This window comes from Akebia trifoliata, chromosome 1 (assembly GCF_017979445.1).
Source record: "Akebia trifoliata isolate Shusen 1 chromosome 1, ASM1797944v1, whole genome shotgun sequence".
NCBI lineage: Eukaryota > Viridiplantae > Streptophyta > Magnoliopsida > Ranunculales > Lardizabalaceae > Akebia > Akebia trifoliata.
Window position 1 is genome coordinate 35,849,759 of NC_141375.1, and position 20,683 is coordinate 35,870,441.

At 35.7% G+C, this 20,683-nt stretch overlaps 2 protein-coding genes across 3 annotated transcripts; one reads left to right on the forward strand and one right to left on the reverse strand.

The window, feature by feature from the left end:
* Window positions 1–783: 783 nt before the first annotated feature.
* LOC147412181 (Translation initiation factor SUI1 family protein) lies at window positions 784–7,498 on the forward strand. Of its 2 annotated transcripts, none has more exons than XM_086457259.1 (7): window positions 784–1,090; window positions 1,197–1,259; window positions 2,317–2,381; window positions 5,663–5,744; window positions 5,872–5,939; window positions 6,030–6,113; window positions 7,090–7,498. In XM_086457259.1, exons 1-7 carry the CDS (start codon window positions 943–945, stop codon window positions 7,144–7,146), a joined length of 567 nt encoding a protein of 188 aa, XP_086313385.1. In that variant the 5' UTR covers window positions 784–942; the 3' UTR covers window positions 7,147–7,498. The 2 variants fall into 2 exon arrangements, with proteins under 2 accessions (XP_086313385.1, XP_086313378.1); XM_086457252.1 differs by having other exon boundaries at window positions 786–1,090; window positions 1,197–1,283.
* A 1,509-nt stretch (window positions 7,499–9,007) lies between these two features.
* On the reverse strand, window positions 9,008–16,962 carry FTSH4 (FTSH protease 4). Its single transcript, XM_086457238.1, has 7 exons — window positions 16,759–16,962; window positions 15,958–16,045; window positions 14,004–14,267; window positions 12,085–12,321; window positions 11,863–11,987; window positions 10,922–11,398; window positions 9,008–10,392 (listed from the first exon to the last, which is right to left on the reverse strand). The coding sequence occupies exons 1-7, from the start codon at window positions 16,783–16,785 to the stop codon at window positions 9,460–9,462; spliced, it is 2,151 nt and encodes a 716-aa protein (XP_086313364.1). The 5' UTR covers window positions 16,786–16,962; the 3' UTR covers window positions 9,008–9,459.
* Window positions 16,963–20,683: the final 3,721 nt, after the last annotated feature.

Here is a 20,683-nt window from a genome sequence, read left to right on the forward strand (position 1 = left end):
ACATCTCAATCTTGTACGAGTTTTCAAACCATGCTCTCATCTCATCTTCACTCATTCTCCTTGTCACAAAATCGATTTTTAGTTTATTTCACTTATGTCCCACAATCTATGGAAGCACTTATCACAATCCTTACCTAAGCGGTTTAAAGATAAATTTTTTGAAATCGTAGCTACATCAAATAGGAGAAATGAGAGGACCACATTAATTTACACATGGTCACATTACCTTTATTTCAACAAAGACATCTGATGAGATTGAGATTTCAGATCCTAAAAGAATCAAAGAGAAACATTTTCCTTACTAACTTCGTAAGATTTTAAGCCTTACTAAGGGTCTGGAGTACCACATTTGCTATCCAACTTAACAGCACTCTAAATTTCATTAAAAAATTCAGATCCAAAAAAATAATTTGAAAATTTCAATTTTTTAGCTTGATTTATAAGTTAAAAAATGGACGGCTACTGAACTTTCACCCGACTCCCAAATTTAAAATTAAAATTGAACGGTGAAAAATAACTTTTGTTCTTTCAAAATTCATAGAATTTTGTCTTCTACAACCCTGAACCATCGGATTACGTTTTGGATGACACAAGATGAACATAAGGATCCTTAGTAAAGGTGAAATCCTTACTAACTTAGTAAGGCTAGTCAGGCTCAAAATCAAATAACTAGTATCAAATCTAGGGATGGGCCCAATGCCAGACCCATAGTAATTGGAGGAATCAACGGCTGTGATGCTATCAGATGATATGATTCGTCCCACCAAGTTTGTTCCTTCACTTTCGGGTCTTATGCTGCAAATAATGCAAAAATCTGCAGGAGAACAAAGAAAGGTAGAGTTAGTGGTGATTTGAAGCGAATATAATATAAAGCATTCGATTCGACAATAATTAGTTTACTTTAGATAAGTAAACAAAGTTGTGTTGCAGAGCTCTGCTTTAATGGCGGAGAAACCCCAACCAGTTCGAGTTCTTTATTGCGCGGTCTGCAGTCTCCCTGCCGAGTACTGCGAATTCGGACAAGATTTCGAGAAATGCAAACCGTGGTTGATCGAGAATGCTCCCGAACTTTACCCAGATCTCCTTAAAGGTTCTTACAAATCCCCATTTTGATTTCTAGAAACCCTAATCTCCATCCCCGTTCGAATTTCTTTTTTTAATCTCTTTTGTGCTGATTTTATTTTTTCTGTGTTCAGATGCGAAGAGCAAGGAAGCTGACAAGGTTTCAGAGCAGCTCGAATCGATTGGAATTTCTTCAGGTGGGGCTCCTGAAGGATCTTCTGGTATATGTGACCTTCTTCTTTATTGATCTCCATTGTTATTCTGTAAATCCATTGGAAATTGAAATTCTCTTTTGCATTTATGCTATTGGTATTAAATTAGGGCCCAATTGGAGACTTAATTTAAACAAATGGTGATGATATATTAATTGTAGATTTCATGGGTAGATCATCATTTTCAGCTAAACATTGTGTTGCCTTCTTCCTTGTTTTTTCAATTAGAGGAGAGTAGATTACCTACTATTTTTATGTATAGTGCTTCAAATGCTTTCCAGTAGTGAATGGAGATAAAAAGAACTGTTCAACATCAAAGAACCATTGCTTTTATAATCACATTTGAATGTAGAGACTTCTGTCCAAATGCGACTATAAGGAGGATCCAAGGTGGGATTCCATGCTATTTTTTTTGTTCTAACATGGGTATTGTGAGTGCGGAGCCCTAGATCAGTAATCTATAGTCTATACGATGAAATAAACAAGAAACCAAAAAAAACATACAGGATTTACATGGTTCAGCTTTACCTACGTCATGGATGAGAGAGAGAATGATTACAACCTTTATTTATAAAACTATAAGTTTTACAATCCAAAACCAACTCTCCTTTTTCATTATTTAAATTGTAACCACATACGCATAGCATGTACAACACCATTTGAATTGTTTTATTAGAGTAGGTTTAAATGTGCTACAATACAATTTAATGAATTTTTTTTAAATTTATTTTAATAAATGAATTCTTAAGATTGGCATATCTTGTGCAATGATGATGAGTAGATATTTCTATTTGTGCGAGTATACACTCATGCATATTCCAGTGTCAACTGTTAGTTAAACAAATAGACATTCTAAACCTATCTATGAACCTCGGTAGCATCCTCAAAGCATGTTTCTGTTTTCCGTTGGTACTTGGTAGTGGCCACTGTTAATGGTAACTGATATATTAAATTTGGATGGAGTATAGGTTTCTCATTTAATAGCTACATCAGATGTAAGAGGTATGTTGACATATTCTTATATGTGTTCCTATTGTTTCAGGTGGTACTTCAACATCTAAGCAAGAAGAAGTAAAACGTCTTCCAGGTGGGAAGATAAAAAAGAAAGTGAGTCTTAACACTTAAAGTTTTAATGGTTTAGTGAATGAACATAAACAATCTCTTTGGTTAATCTCAATCTCATAGCATTTGAAATTTTGTTTTGACTCTTGTTCAGTTTCTAGTTGGTTTATGCACTTTGATTCACTTCCTATAGTTATTACTTATTTTTTGCATACCTCGTGCTCTATGTTATTTTATATGTTTGCATTATTTAGAAGTATGTAACTGGATGAATTTGCCTCTACCATAAAGTCCATCCATTTTTTTGTTATTTCTTTGTTCACAAGGGAGAAATAGTAGTCCATACATGGCGTTTACAAAAATGGGTGTTTTTCACCGGAAGAAATTGAGTAATGATCACAATTTTTTGGAGGGTGTTCATCACTAATTAGCGTTTTTTCACCCCTAGAATTTACCAGTTGTGATAGTGGTATGTTTTTGGTATTGGTTCTTAATATGAAGGTTTCCACATTACTTTGCCCCATTCTTTTATAGTTTTTAATTTTTGTCACACCTTATTTGATGCTACTAAACATACATGAGTCAGGAGTAGTTGTGCCATCATATTAGCGTAGTTTATACGTCTTCTTCTTTTTTCATTTCAACAGTATTAGTGACACTTTTGGTAATTTTTAATTGGGAATTGGTTAGGGATTCTTTGCCAAGGGCTACATGCCTTTATGGATTAGCGATAGACTTTCTTGATTTATTGTGATGTAGTGGTCAAACTGTGTTGCATAGATATGGTTCCATGTGTTAGAACCCTACACAAGTTACTTAATGCCCTATTTGACAAACCTTAAAAATAGGATCAATGGACTTAGTTATACTTTAATTAATTGACTAACGCATTTATTTTAGTTTATAAAAAATGTTTTATGATATGAATCACATAAGGAGGGGTTGTGTATTCATCTGTTGTCTGTTGTAAGAGTTCTTTTTCTTTCTTTTTTCTCAATTTTTCCAGGTCTTTATGTGATAAAGTGAACATTTTGGGACCTATTTATCATGGGTGTTGGGACCTCCATTTGACTTTTTCTAGGCATGTTCTACTTTTTGGAAGTGAGGACGTGAGTTTTACCTATTTAGAACAATCAGTTCAAATTCGGATCAAAGCTACACTAGAGTGTGGGAATTTTTGAGGATTTAGGCAAGGAAACCTTGCATCTCCTTTCTTACTTTTGTTAATTGTTGAAGCACTAATTAGGATGAAATCTAGAAATGTTGATAGCAGTAGATTGGAGAGACTTATGGTGAAGGAGGGGATGATAATATTTTATTTGTAGTTTGCAAATGATACCCTATTGTTTAAGATGGATCCAACAACCATCTTAGATATCTGAGAGGTTTGATTTCTGTTTTGAGAGTTGTGTTTGGTTATACTTTTGGATATCAAAGAAACCTTGTTTCTTTTGTTCAAGACGTATGAGGAGTTTAAAATGGCATTTTTTTTAGGAGGTTGTATTTGGATGGGAGTCCGTAATTGGGTGAGGTGTCAGTTACGTTCGCTTTGGTGTGGGGATCTTTCAGATGTAATGTTTCTGTTGAATCGGGCTCTTAGGTTGGTCTTATCGTCCTCCTTTTGAATCTTCCTTCTCATTGTATTATTGCATCTTTTTGGTGCTGTAGATTCCTTTTAATTATAACCCAAGGGGTTAGCCTAGTGGCAAACCAAGCCTTGATAAGCTCCTCGGGACGGGTAGGTCAAGTGTTCGAAACCCCAAGAAGCAATGAAATTCCTTGGGGGGGCCACCCTCCAGGGTCCAGCTGACCCTCGACTCAACCAGTTGCACGTAGGACTTTTCAAGGGGGCAGTGCGTGTGACCGTTGGATTAGTCTCACCCCAAAGGGTGGGGTTACCCACAATAAGCAAAAAAAAAATTCCTTTTAATTATCTCCCCCCGCCCACCAACCACACACACACACACAAAAAAGGGTCATGAATAGAATTAACTTTGTAATTTCATCTAAATTTAAAGTGTATGAGACAAAATCTAAACCAAAACTAGCAACGTTGGGTTATTGTAACGATCCATGACAAAGCTACATAAGGGTTGCAACCTTGATACTAGACTTACTTTTTAGTAATAGTGGTGTTGGAATTCCATCTAAATTAAACATATTCGAGACAAATTTAAAGGCAAACTGACTGCCTTCAGAATTTCCAGAAAGCATTTTTGTAGAAAGGGAAGTTCAATGTTGCTAATGTAGAGAAAAATGTCATCATTGCAAATTGCAATACCTGCATCTTACCTCCATGTACATAGGTGAAATTAATACCCAGCAAGAAGTTTAGAGCTAATTTATTGGTCATTTATAATGAAATTTCAAGGATGGAGTTCATCCATTGCCTCCATTCATCAAGTGAATCTTGTGGGGTGAGATACTAATTATTGAGTTTTACCATGTAAGTCTACTATTCTTAATGACCCTTTAGCTAGTTCTGCACATGTATTTTAGGTGACCATGAAAGGAGCAGTCTCAACTCTCAATAAAACTGATAGAATGAGCTGGCAGTTACCTCACATTGAAAAGGTTGTGATGCTTCTGGTTCTTTATGAATGTGTATATATTGAGTCCTTGAACTCAGTAGTTTTTAACCGTTGACAACTGTCTAATACTATAGGCATATTATTGAAACAACTGCTCACTAACTTGAAAAGGTTTCCTAGGCATTAAGTTAATGATTCTTATATAAAATAATAATATACTCTGCAGAAAGAAAAGCAATGACAATATTATTGCGGTATCCTCTATATTGTACACATGTTTAATTAATAATTTAATATTAATATGAGTCTCTCCCTTGTGTACCCATAGTACTTATTTCAGAACTAAATAATAATAGGAATAATAATAATCCAAGTATCCAATTACATAGTTTATTTAAAATGCTTGTAATTAAATGGCTTATGTTTCTAGCTGATGTTCTTTTTTTTTTGAAAAGTATAATATATTAATGAAGGGGGAAAGATAAAAGGAGGCCGAGGAGGCCTCACAATGAGCTACAAAAGAAAGAAAGCTAATAAGTCAATGATTACATAAAGCGTTCCATCTAAAAAGAAAGTCATCGAAAGTAACTCCCGTAAAATCTATGTTCTGTTTAGACCACAGATACAATAAGCCCAAAATCTCCAGGAATCTACCGTGAGTTCTAGCTGATGATCTTATCTGAATGCCGTCTACATTTCCCATCTTTGCTGAGCTCAGGGATTTTTTTTGCATATCTTCACATATTGCATCCATGAGATTACTTATTCAATTAGATTTGGGATTTCTTTTTGTAGGAGAAGAAAGAAGTTGTTATTGAAAAAGTTGTGCGTAACAAGCGCAAATGTGTCACCATTGTGAAAGGACTTGATCTCTTTGGTGAGCAATGTGTAGTGTTGTTTTTGCTCAATTTTTCTTTCAAAGGGTTTTTAAAGAGTGTAGGAGCGATTTTTAAATGTTTAACTTGATTTTCTAACTCAACATCCTTTGAGGAACAATGTTTCAGGTGTTAAACTCAGTGATGCTTCAAAGAAGCTTGGGAAAAAGTTTGCTTCTGGAGCTTCCGTTGTTAAGGTGCTGGAGTTATAGTCATTTAATATTGAAATGTTATTAGACATAAACTTATGCCATTTCTTATGTTTAACTTCAAATGATTGGTTTTAGGGGCCAACTGAGAAAGAGCAAATCGATGTCCAGGGGGATATAGCCTATGATATTGTGGAGTTCATTACAGATACCTGGCCCGATGTAATTCACTATAACCATAATCTTTTCTTTCATTAATTTTTTTTTTATCAACTCTTCCAATTTTTTGAATGGTTGAATTTTAGTATAGGCAGCACAGGAAAGAACATGTTTTTTGCAGTTTTAAGTTTTGTTTATGATACATGTCATACATTTTAAGCATTTAAACCTTGATTTATAAGATAATACTAATCTAGACATGGTCGTTCCATACAATTTATTCTGAAGTAAAATTACCTTGGTATGGGAATCTAGAAAGGGTACATTGGGCATGGATTGGTTCCTTTTCCCCACTTACAATAATTTCTTCCTACATTGATACATATGTTTGATATTGTTATGAATTGACTGTTATTTGACTCGATTGTTTTTAATTTTGTTTGTGTGTACATGTGCATGTGAAACCAGTGATGAAAATGGATTTCTGTTTCTCACCACAATCATGTGAGACACCTGAGTGTCGAAAATTGATGAAGATATCTATGATTTTTTTTCTTCTCAAATCTGAAAGCTTTCATTTCTTTTATAATTTTACACGGCCTCTTATTTTAATTGATCAGTGTGAGTGTGACAATGAATTCAAGTCTACCGATAGATTTTCATGATTGACAAAATAACACCTCCTACTTATTTTGAATGTTTGCTAACAAATTACAAAGTTATGGTTTTTCAATATTCGTAGTTAGCTTCTATTTCAGGGTTTAGAGGCTCCCTGAGAATATAGGATTTTCTCTCCCCCAAGCTGTTAAGATCATTAAATCCCTTCAGTAAACATCATCATTCCTTTTTTTACAATTTATTTTGTCAAACTTTTGTCTCAGATTTCCATGTCATGCATTTCTTATAATCGCACCTTATTTTATTTATGGTATCAAGTAAGGTCAATGGGTCCATGATATGGGAAAATAACAGAATCTTATATGCCACTGTTACTTTTAATAGTATGTGCCGTTTTCATTTGTCAATCTGGATTTTTCAGGTTCCCGAAACTGCAATTTACTTCATCGAAGATGGCAGAAAGGTTGCTGCTGCATGATTAGGTGTGTCTTGAAAAGAGACTTGGGGCTGACATCGAACTAAATAACTTTGAGCCATGCTGGGAAGATGGAGCATCATATTTCTTTTCCAAAAGGGCGACTTAATTTACTATGTTCTAAGTAGACAGTACAATACAACAAATTTCATACATTTTCTTTCACCACCGATCCTCCAACCTTGTTACTAAAGTTAGTATCTATTTTGTATTCGGAAATATGTCTGGAAAGTAATGGATGTGATTTGTACATAGGCAATGTGACAGTTGTGAGTTTTTTCTGTGAAATTTCAAGGGATATGCCTTTTTGATTGCCTAAATTCAAATGAAAAGCTGCTGCTTGACTGATAGAGAATGGTTAATAATTCCATTTCAAATTTATTTTAAGCTCATAGTAGTTGGAGAATGACGAGCCTTCCAATTTAAGTTCCCTTAGTTTGTGATTGCAGAATCAATTCAAGGTTCCCAGAAGAAAGATACTAATCCAATTTCTGTTCTTGTATCATGTACATTGGTATTTACCAGTCCTAATTTATCGATGCAAAGCCGACTGTGGTACATCCATGGGAAATGGTTTCATGGATTTCGAAGTATATATCAAATTGATGGGAGATTTGGTTCCATGTTTCAGAATTAGAGACCTATGGATGTATTTGACTGATAAAAGACACCATCAATGCGTCCCCATTGTTTTGCTCAGAGTAAGTCTAAAAAGCATATTTTAGATTCTTTCAAAATTGAATGGCCAGTGCCCTGTTAATAGGACTCACTTTCCACCCAATGAGACAAGGCAACAAAGAGCACTGAGGATATGTCTGATTCCTCAAGGTTGTACTTGTGAGTTCTGAAAAATTAATAAAAATTGTACTACTCTGAGTTCTGAAAATTGAACTGGTTTAATTACAAATCCAATGTAAATTGGAGTTGTAGAGAACTCTTAAAACTCCATGACTTTGGTCAATTTAGACTCATTGGATTATTACTCTCAAAGAGGGAGAGCTACAACTATATTAAGTGGTGCATTCCAAACATGAATAGATATAGCAACTTCTGTAAATTGCCAAGTTTGGCTTTCAACTCTGCTTCCAAAGACAGGTACCACTTGGTGCTACACAAAAAAAAAACCTTTTCCACACGTTCCGGTAATTGGGCTAGAAGTTGTGTTAAGAGCAAGCAGGATAGCATACACCTGCGTTCATTTCCCATCATACTTCTTCTATCATTGAAAACATGCTTACACACACACAAAAGAAAAATAGTGCCTATTGTATTTGTAGGGGGAAGAAATGATAAGTACATGGGGGCTGGCAAGGCGGAAAATATCTTTTTTCAAATATTAGACTAAGATAATAGAGTAAAATGAGGTTGAAATAAAAATAAAAATAAAAAAACTCCGGAAAAGATAATTCAAAATACTTGTTTAACAAAACTCGATTGAGAATTTCAGGGCTAGGACATGCTATTCAGTTGGATGACACATTACAATGCAACACAATTGAGGTGGCCAGTTCTAACACCAGCTTATCGTATCAACCTAAAATGGAGAAAAAATAAATAAAAAAGAAGACATTTGCTGTGGCGGCAGGATACAGTAGGGTTGTTTCTAGCAGTCATACAAATTCCTGCTTTATTTTTTTATAGATAAGCTGGCCTTGAACCCACGACCTCAAAAGTCCTGCTTTATTAGTTAAAAGGAAGTCCAAATTCTGAAAGGTAAATGTCCTCCATACATCAACACAACAACGTATCAGATGAAAATCGAAGCAGAAGGCAAGAATGCAACAGACGATGATGCACCCTTCATCAAAAGATCTTCTGGGTCAAAAAACCCAATGCAATTAAATAACTGAAACAATCAAGAGACTCTTGATAAAATGCATTCAATTAAAATCTGAAAACCATCTCATTTCATCTTTTTTCTCCGTACTCTTTTTAAGACAAGCTGAGCAACAAAGTAATTGTTTAGAATGTACTGGTGGCAAGGAAGCATGAGAATATAATCTAAGCGTAGAGGTTGTGAAGGGTAAATAATTGATGAAACAAAGCACTCCCAGTAAATTGGGAGGGTTGGGAAGGGAAGGGAGGGGCATTTTCATCTAACCTGAGGTAGCAATAATCCAGTTTTCTACATCTTGTGTTCACTCTCAAACTCTAAAATGATTGCCACATAATAGGACTTCTTGGTGACAAGCAATTACAGTTTTAAGACGGTCTTCTGATCTTTATCCTAAAGATAAGGAACCTGCAGATTGGTTACTATATGCACATTGATTCTGATACATAGAAATGTGGTGGGGGAGGCTAGCCCCACTTGCATTAAGATCCAACAGGAGCGATGCCTTTGGCCTTTGCTGCTGTGGCAGCAGCAGTAGCCGCTGCAGCTGCGGCAGCGGCAGCGGATGCCGCTGCATTAGGTGCAGAAGGAGGCGGCACAGATGCTGATTGTGAACTGCTCTGTGATTCGACTGTTTGTTGCTGATGTTGCTGATGAGGCAGGGAGTTAACTTGAGCAAGCAATGTATTGATCTGACTCCCAGTAAGTGTCTCGTGCTCAAGCAGAGCATTGGCTAGTGCATGAAGCTCTTTGCTGTGGGTTGTCAGAATAGTTTTTGCATTGTTGTAGGCCCTATCCAAGAATTCTCTCACCTCCTCCTCAATAAGAAGCCTAGTCTCAGTACTCATGCTCTTCCCATTGTCATTGTAGTCGTGGGAAACAAGCCCAACTATCCTGCTCATCCCATACTTTGTAACCATGGCTCTGGCCAGAGATGTTGCCTGCTGGAGATCTGAAGATGCACCCGAAGTCACTTCATTTTCTCCGAAAATTAGTTCCTCTGCAACTCGCCCACCCATGCAAACATCCAATCGAGCAAGCATCTGCTTTCGTGATATACTTGTCTCGTCTTTGTCGGGCAACTGGGCAACCATGCCAAGAGACATTCCTCGTGGGACAATAGTTGCTTTGTGCACTGCAAGAGCCCCGTCCGTATGGATGGCCACAAGTGCATGGCCACCCTCGTGGAAAGCTGTCAGCTTTCGTGATTCTTCAGAGATTACAGCTGATTTGCGTTCACTCCCCATCATGATTTTGTCCTTTGCATACTCTAGATCAGCCATGCTCACTGCTTTAGCACCATCCATCGCAGCTTTGAGAGCAGCAACGTTCACCAAGTTTGCAAGATCAGCACCAGAGAACCCAGGTGTTCCTCTGGCTATGATCATCAGATCTACATCATCTGCCTTGAGAACCTACAAAACAAAAAAATTTATGTGGAAATTATAATTCAATCCTGCAACTATAAAGATGAAAGAAACAAGTAACCCAGTTGGTAAATCCTTAGGAAGGTCAATCAATAACATGTCGGTATATGTGGGAACAAGCAAAGGGTTGGAAACCTTTCAGCTGGCTCACCAGGGAGAACACTCAGCAGAAACCAACCTTTTGTTTTTGCAAGGCAAGCGAGACTAGTGGCCAGAAATTCGTAGGTAAAGGCAGGTTTTGAACCCACGTAGTGGTATCAACACTCAAGACTTTAACCAACCTGATCAGATGATCATAATCATCTTTCCTATTGCATTCTTGTGGACAATTATAACGATTATCTGAATCAGTCAATTCTCTCGGCATAAGCAGATAATCTGGTTCATAAAATTGTGAATAATCCCTTTCCCTCAGTCTGGGAACATGAGGCACATTGGCAACATGTACCAGTTTCCCATACAGTCCTAAGGGTCTACCAACCATTAACATAGATTTTCTGTAAAAAGATATTGATACCTTTGACATATGGGATTCCATGATCTGTCTCCGTCCTTCGACATCTGGATTAGGGACAACAATGTGACGGTCGAAACGTCCAGGTCTAACCAATGCTTTGTCTAAAGACTCTGGGAAGTTGGTCGCAGCAATAACAATAATCCCTTCATTTTGTTTAAAACCATCCAATTCAACGAGCAACTGATTCAAAGTCATCTTCATGTACTGTTGATCCTTTGGATTGCGGCTCCCTCCAATTGCATCGATCTCATCAATGAAGATTATACAAGGAGATCGCTTCTTCCCCGCTGCAAAAAGATCCCTTACCCTCCTAGCTCCCACACCCACAAACATCTCCTCAAACTCACTGCCACTGCATGAGAAGAAAGGCACTCCAGCTTCTCCTGCAATGGCTCTTGCTAACATAGTCTTACCCGTGCCAGGTGGACCCACAAGCAAAACGCCTTTTGGGAGCTTGCCTCCTAGACGGGTGAATCGCTACAACAGCCAAAAGAAAAAAATAAAATAAAATAAGGAAAGGTAGAAGACCTGAGAAACCAGTTTAGTAAATGTCACTATGTAGTCACCATTATTTTCGATAGGCAATATCCTGCCACTGTTACAATTGAGTAAATGTAATACTGAAAAATGCATCTGTAACACTAAGCTGGTCATATGACTTGAGAAGAATACTTAGGACTACAGGGTCATTAACACTGAAAGAGAGGATAAATACAAGACGGGAGAATAATGAACAGATGAATAGTAGGTGATCAAAAATTGCTTGTAGAAATCAGTTGTTTCAATCTAATAAGTACTTACTTCGGGATTAAAGAAACTAAAACACTGCATAAAATCTACACACATTTGAATAACAAGATAAACTGTTCTCACATGCATGCTGGAAAAGGAAAGCAGTTAAAAATTCAGTCTCAACATCGTAAAGCCAATGGTGTGTTTACCTTGGGATCCCGAAGATAATGAACAATTTCTTCCAGCTCAGCTTTCGCCTCGTCAACACCCTTGACATCACTGAACTTTGTGTTAGATTCCATGCTAGGCTGTACCTCTTCATTTAATCCCAGTCCTGGAAAGAATTTTAACATTTCATCAACTGAAAAGTGAATCCAAGTCACTAAAATATTTTAGATCAAGCATCTAAACGTTATTAAGGAATTTAATACCTTTACTGATTCCTCTATCCTCTATGAGTGCTCCAACACCTGAAATTAGAAGAAAGGCCAGTGCAATAGATCGAAATGTACGCCATAACTGCTCTTTGAAATGTCCACCTTCTGCTGTCACCATATGAATAGGGGCACTAGCAGTACCAAGGACACCATCTTTTGATGATCTTCCCACATTCCTCAAAGCTGAAAGACCAGCAATACTTTCTTCCTCCCTTGGTGTACTAGAAATCCCTGCAGATAGCTCTTGTTTAATAATTAAAATTCAGAAAAAGTTTCCAGATAAAACTAAATTTTCAATCAGCAACTTGAAAACAAAGAAAAGGAGCAAAAACTAAACAAGTAAAAACCTCCCAATAAGATGAGAGACAAACAATACAAAAGTAAATGGAAATTAATAAATAACGGGGATTACTAATAGAACCAATATCTCTTTAGTAACAAATGATGATTACTGATATATGAGAATGCATTAAGCATTGCAAAGAGTAAAAGTTTGCTGTTTCAGCCAGTGAAAGATAAATAAAAGAAATGGGGCCATTGTTTTTCTACAAGCAATCAAAGAAGTAGTGTCCTACTTAATTCTTCAACTTCATAGTTTTTTCTTTACTTAGAAAAAGGTATATTTAGAAGAGACTTGGCAAAATGAAACGGGCAGTAAGAACATGCCACTTATGAAAAAAACCAGTACAGATTTTCTTGTACCTTCTTCACATCCAAGTAACAACCAAGCGAGCTCGTTCAAAGATACATAACTGGACTCAGAGATAGAGAGAGAGATCTAAAATTCTATCTCTCAGCAGAGCCAATAGAGACCCTGACAAGCAAGGATCTAATTGGGGGGAAAGGCATAAGGCACTACAGGACCCTCCATCTGACTAAAAATTACACCACAACCTCGTGAAAGGTAAAAAAGGACACCCTACCCAGCCCTGTCAACTAAGTATTATATTATAAGTATTTAACTGCATTTACACAAACTAGTTCCATGGAACACCAATGGATTTTGTGGGAAAATGCATTCTGATGTTTGATTGAACCTAGGAAAATGTCAAAGAGACTTGGTTTTTGGTTTTGATGATGGGGGTAATTGTAAGAGAATAACACTAAGAGATGGGAAAATCATTTTCCCTTCCAGGGGTGGAAAATTGCTTTGGGCGGGAAATTGCACAATCATACACCTGAAAATCGCATTTTCTAGGGTAAATCATTTTTCCACTCATTTTCCATGTGTAATTACACAGAGCCTAAGATTTTCGCATGCAAATCAACACAAGTTAACTTTTCAGAGGTCCCTCAGCAAGACTTTATCCACAAACTATGATGTATTAAAAATAAACAACACAAGCAGATACATGGTGACAAGAGTCCTTCCAAGGCTTAAACACCAGTGCTTACAGAAATGTCTATATTAGAAGGATAACAATCCAGACAGTTCTGTATTAACATTCATAACAAAGCAATGGAAATGCGACGGTGTGTGACACAACTGCGAAGTATCAAACTCCTACAAAATGATAGGCAGACACATCCATACAATTTATTTCATTTTTTTATTTATAAGTCATACAATTTATTCCATATGTTGAAAGACATTTTCTTAAATGTTTTATATCATCTTTAAGTAGACGATGAAAAAAGAACGTATGCACATAAACAAATACATAAAATAAACAAATAAAAGCTCAATAATATATTTGAACAAATAATATATTTCTTCATTGAAGTGTGCCAGCAAGTGTCCAACACGGAAACATTCTTATAAAATGGAGTGCCCTTGTCACATAGGTGTAAAGGATTAAGAAATGTAATGTTATGAACAAACAGTACTAAAAACCGGTATCATGAATATAAATGTAATGCTATGAACAAAACTAATCACTAAAAACCAATAATGTTTCGATTCCAAAGAGCACCTCTCTGCAATGTCTTGAGCAATTCACTTTCATCCAACCTATCCATTTTCACTAATGCTTTAACATATTCAGCAAGTGCTGATGGATTAGAATGCATTGAAGGTTGACTTTCAAATATTCTTATCACCCCCTCTGGATCATTTCGGCGGCATAGCTCTTTAAGCATTGATATATCGTTCACACCTTCTGCATCACGTACTCTGCGAGCTAAATTGCCAACATAACTTGACTGAAACCTTTCTTGAAAAAATAGAAACCTATTCACTGCAGGAAAAAAAGAAGAATTATCAGAAGAAGAAAAAAAAAAAAGTCATAGATATATATATATATATATAGGACATGAGGATAATTTTGGGAATTTGTTGCAGGTTAATTAAGTTGGACACAATGCTGTAACTCATTTAGAAACTTGAAAAGCCATCTCAATTGACCTTACAAACTCAAAACCATAGACCAGGTCAAACCCAAGACTAACAAATTGTTACAAAGAAGCTACAAATGTAAAGAAACACAGGTTAGCATAAAGAAGCCATTTCCTCAATCCCTCAAACTATTGTTCCCTCTAAACATACAATATGATTATAGTATACAGAGGAATATCTCATCATAATTATTATGAATGGAATGGTATTGTGAAACAAAATCAGAGGATAAGGTGCTAGGGTTTAAACAAAATCAGTGAGTAAGGTACTAGGGTTTAAACAAAACTGATAAAAAGGAACAATATTCAAGCAACCAAGCTTGACAACAGGAGCTGTAACTTCCTAGACAGACAACAAAAGAAAATTCTATCAGAAAAACAAGAACATTACATGAAAAGAAATAGATCTAGTAAAAAAAAATTCCTATTTCTTTTCTTTTTTTCTACTTGATATAGATGAAGAGTTTCTATCAAGAAAATAAACATTAGGTGCAATATTTATATATATGGGAGGGGTTCCTGGGACAGTAATAAAACCAGCAATTGTGACAAAATGCTCCGATCGGTAGATCTAACAAGATCCAACAGATGTGATTAGAAAACCGAGCTTTCCAGCTGGAAATCAACTAAAAGTTAAAGAAATTTTAAAATTACAAAGACCTCCCGCTTACAAAACATAACCTCCCTCTTCTAAATTAATGATAGCTATCATCCAATCTCCATACTTATTTCTAGTACTATCGGGCTCCTTTTCTTTTTTTCTTTTTTTTTTCTGTTCACACTCCAGTACAAAAAATGGAAGAGAAACATTTTCCTTACTAACTTAGTAAGATTTTAAGCCTTACTAAGGGCCATTTTGCTCAAACGGATTACTGCATCAACAATCCAACGCCACAGCCCTCTAAGTTTCTTCAAAAAACACAGATCCAAAAAAATTATTAGGTGCAGTGCGCCTGAGTTTTAAAATTTGTAGTTGTAACTGCATAATTTTGATTTGAGAGTGGCTATGTGATTTGTAGCCACACCACAAGTTTTATCACTTAAAGAGCTATATAATGTGAATTTGACCACTCTTACTGACTGAACTAAATTTACCAGACAAATGCTAGACATGTAGGAGTTTGGCCAAAACTCAACATATAATAAGGTATTGCAAAATTTCTAAATCTGCACCTTCAAATATCAATGACACTAATGAAGGCTGATATCCTATCTATCGCCGATATACTAGACCTCGCCAATACTAAATCAGTACATAATCTATATTAGACATGTAAAATTAAATCAGGATAGAGTGGAATGGAGGAACAGAAGTCTTTTAATCGACAAAAAAGCTTTGGGATAACTGAATCAGTACATCATCCACACAGGTCAGCTTCAAAAACCAATGAACAGGTGAACAGAAATTAAGAGCCCCAAACAAATAGGAGAAATTATAACCAGAAGCCACAATAGAAAGACAACATCCAATGACCGAAGGCAACAGATTAATTAACATATACATTGAAATAGTCACCAACAGTATAAACATACCTCCACCACTTGAGATCTTGTGCAAAGGGAGAATGGGTCTAGCATATAAATCACCAAAATGTCGCAATTCGGAATTCTGTCTTGAAACCTATCATAGTAAGAGAAAAACATAATTACAGATAAACAAGAGCAGAACCTAGATATACCAGAAAGCATTGCACCCACTCTATCAACTAAAGCAACAATTCCCAGAAATAGGTAAGTAAGGGACATAAAAAAAATTTGTTAGAGGTTGAAAGGATTTCTTTTTATGGATCTTAAACTCCAGAAATCTACAGTGAGACCAAACTCCAGTCCTTAGAATTAATGATTCTACTACATCTTATTGAAGTTGTAGGGTTGGGGAATGGCTGAAACTTTGGTCATCAGGAGAGATGCAATTGGTCTCTCTATCTCTATCCATAAACTGAGATAAAACCCGAAAATATTTGATCTTTCCAATAGGAAAGTGAGATCAGTAGCAGTTATTCCAATGTGCAGCCCGAGATCTCTCAATAAACAAAACCCATCAAAGAGTGAAACAGCCAAACCATTACTATAACTACCCTTTCAAACATTCGTGGTCTCCATTAAATTTGTGAATAAGAACCCCAAAACACATCAAGAATTCGAGATTAGAACCCCAGAGAAATTCATAAAATTTCCACAGTTGAAAAACATGAAATTAGGGTTTTTGAGAACTTAAGAAAAGCGTGAAATTAGGGTAATCGGTCAAAAGGGTATTCAGATATACTATGAAGGAATCCATTAAAGAGAACAAATCATAAATCTCAATCTTGTAAAAGGAAAGATTTAGCTGACCTGCAAAAGAATCCGCCTCCAAGCCATATCCCCTTGAAGATGCAATCGTCCTCTAATCTCTCTCTGTGTTCGAAATTGTATATTTTAATCGAAGGGCGAGAGAGGTCTCGATTGTTCTAACAGACAGAGCTATAGAGGGAACGGTCTTTCAGAGAAATCGCGTAACATCACCTCGTACAGTCGTTCTTCAATCTTCATTCCTGTAATTTATTTTCTTTCATTCAGACGTACCCTTAACATTTTGGTAAATGCTTTGGATTCCCCTGTGTTTTCAAATTGATGATATACCCCTTGACCTTGGTCTCCTACGATAGACTATTTGAAAAAGCCCAGGTGCCCTCATCTTCAAACTCTAGCGGGAACCTCTTTTTTAAGTCCAACTAGCCTTACCAAGTGTCCTTGGGTTCACCTTGAGACATCCAAAAACATGATCTGATTCTTTAAGGTTGCAGAGGACAAAATTCTATGAACTTCAGAAAAAAATTCAAAAAAATTTATTTTTCAATGTTGAATTTTACTTTTAAGTTTTGGAGTTATGTGAAAGTTCGATAACTGTCCATTTTCAAAACTTTGTATTAAGCTTAAAAATAATTGTTTTTTTTTTTTTTTAATGTTAGATCTGAATTTTTCAAAGGAATTTAGATAGTTGTGGTGTTGGATTGCTAATGTGGTAATCCGTTTGAGTAAAAGAACCCTTAGTAGGATTTAAAATCTTTACTTAAGAAAATGATTGGTTTTTTTTTTTTTTTTTTACAACCACAAAACTGTCAAGTGGAAGCTCTTCTATTTCTATTATAAATTATTATTGGGTAATTTATGCATAACCCCTTATTTTTTGGTGAATATTAGAGAATACCAACTTTGGATTTTGAAACTAATGACATACCTCCCTTACCTATGTCTCCTTAATATATTAATGGGAAAATACTAAAATGTCCGCATATTCAACCTCTTCATCCTTCACTTCAGTCAAGAAGAATTTATCTACATCAACATTCAAACCTCAAGAAAGAGGATTTTTGTTGAAGTCTAAAACAATGAAATTTTGGGTACAAAAAAAATAGGACTTTCTACAATGGGTCAAGACGAGGTGAAAATAATGAATCAGGGAAAGAGTTGAATAGATTGACGTTACTAAAGAGGTTGATGAGCTTGATCATGATTGTTTTGGGAAGAACAATAAAATGGATTTTTTTATGAACAAGAAACAATGGATTTTTTTTTTTTTTTAAATCAAAGAATTTACAAAGTGTTAAATGATATATTAAATGATGAATTGAAGAGAAGATTGAGTAGATTACAAAAACATAACATAAAGATTTAAGATCTAGAAGATGACTGGTTTTAAGAAGAAAAATCAAAAGATTTTGACTAGAAGTTAAAAACGAGGATACTTAGGTCTTTTTCCCTTAGCCTGTTAAGGTCAAGGGAGGCATATCATCAATTTCAAATTATAGAGGTTTATCTTTAATATTCACCAAAAAGTGAGGGGATATGTCTAAATCACCCGTTATTTTTAATCTATTCAATCCATCTTTTCGAAACTTGCTCATTTCATTATTGAAGACCCTTGATCCATCATCTTTTGCTTCTCCGAAATCTTATCTTGCTCTTGAGTTTTGATGATTGAAGACTTGGGGGAAAATTATCTAAGAGTTTGAAGATGACCATTCCGAAAGAAACGTTGAGGATTTTTGGTTAAATCTTGAATGTAAGGGTATATAAGTTATTTTATATTAATCTATCAGACAAGAATGAGGTCAAGTAGTGTGTCATCAGCTTGAAAATGTGGGGTTATCTCAAATATTCGTTAAAATGTGAAGGGGTATCTCTAAATATGGTGCGGATCCGCTGCACCTAACGCTAGCGGGCCAACTTAGACGGATTGTACTCGATGCTTTAAATGGGCAATTTCCATCGACCCTAAATATGCAAGTTCGGGCCCAGTCTATTTCTTCCTTGGGCCACATCAGACCGATTCACTCATACGGAGAAAATAACGAGACGAAAGCCATAGTTATTAAGTTTGGATTCAGGAATTATTTGGCTAAGGTTCAATTCAGCTAATTTCAATAAGTTCGAGAAAGTATCTCAGAGACTGGGGAAATTTTCAAAAATTATGCAAATGATGTGTTTGGGTACCCGACATCATTGAACCTTACTAAAATCCCTATCTTGTTCTTGAGATTTGAAGGTTGAAAAAGATAAATATTTAGGTTGAAGGGTTAAAATGTTATCATATTCTACAATTAATTGATAAATTATTAATTAATTTGTAATCAATTTAATTGATTGATCCCTAACTCACGTAATTTTATGATTTTTTGAAAAAGCTAATAGAATTTTATGACTATGTCGAAAATTGGATGCATGATAATGGGATCAATTTGAAGTTGTGTCAGGTAGGGCTGTCAATGAATCTAGCCATACATAAAGTCCAATCCATTTTGAATTCAAAACTTTGGTTATGGTTTGAGGGTTTGGGTTTTGATAACGATTTGATCCAATTTGATAATTCTACCAAATTCGTTTTGGATCAACTATTTCTTTATCCGATAGACCCCAATTTGTAAAATGTGAGAAATTGTTATGCTTAAATACGTTAAGTCTGTCTATTTTGTGTTTTGTTTTTTTTTTTTTAATCGAGGTGTTCAAGCCACTTAGGGCACTCGACTAATTCTCGAAGCACGTGCAATCTTAACTCCCACACTCACTAGGCAATTTTTGGGATAAATCCTCGAGGGTGGTTCCAAAGGGGGGGATTTGAACTTAGGACCTCTGCTTCCTAAGGCGGTGGTCTTGGCCATCTCACCAACCTTTAGGTGGTTTTATACCTGGTTACCGAATTCGTTATAATGGTATCAAACTGTAGAACAATTCGAAATTGAACCAGTTCATAGTACATGTATGAGCATTAATTCTTCGAGAGCCACCCGCGAGGGTGAACCCTCACTTACCTGGTGCATATGATGTGCAAGCGTTACACGTGCCCCGAGACTAATCCCTGAGCAAGACCATGGTCTATAGACCGGGCAAAACCGAAATACAAGCCCAAACCGCTGTCCGCAGGGATACCCAATTATATAAAAAAAATATACATCTTCTTTGCCCTTCAAATTTGTCATGACCAAATAACCTTCAAATGTCCTCATCTCTATCTACCCTAACGTGAAACCAAATTCGAACTACGGATCAGGTAACATAGGTTTTGTATGTACATTGACATCCCTAATGGGGACAAAAATATGCCAGTAACCAAACAACAATTCTCCTTATCCTTTTTTGTTTTGCATCGCTTTACTTTTCTACATACGTTACTCATTTTAAGTGATTTGGTCATACGTTACTACTGGATCACTGAATTATTTGCCACTCCTTTGGTGGATCAAAATAGAGAATATCAACTTGATAGGTGATTTCTGATCATTGGATTCTACAGATAGAAATCACCAATCAGGTCAACTTCTGTGTACAAACCCAAAGGGTGGAAAGAGAGTGTCATGTAGGAGAAAAATGGGACTTGGACTTAAGGTAATTTTGGACCCCTGGAGTACAGGATCATCACTCTTTGTAACCTACATTTAAAAGTCTTCCTCTTAGTTTTGTTTCATAAATTATAATTTTCTTTTTGGACTATTTATATCCTTATTCAATGGGTTATTATAAATATATGCTCTCATCATGTCATGTGTTACAGAAAAAAAAAAAAAAAAAAGTTGGTGAAGTTATAATTTAAAAGTCTTCCTCTTAGTTTTGTTTCATATATTATAATTTTCTTTTTGGACTATTTATATCCTTATTCGATGGGTTATAAATATATGCACTCATCATGTGAGTGTTACAGAAAACAAAAAAAAAGTTGGTGAAGTTGGTTTGACATTATAATTATTTTTAAACTCTTAAACCCAACATTAAGAATTAACAA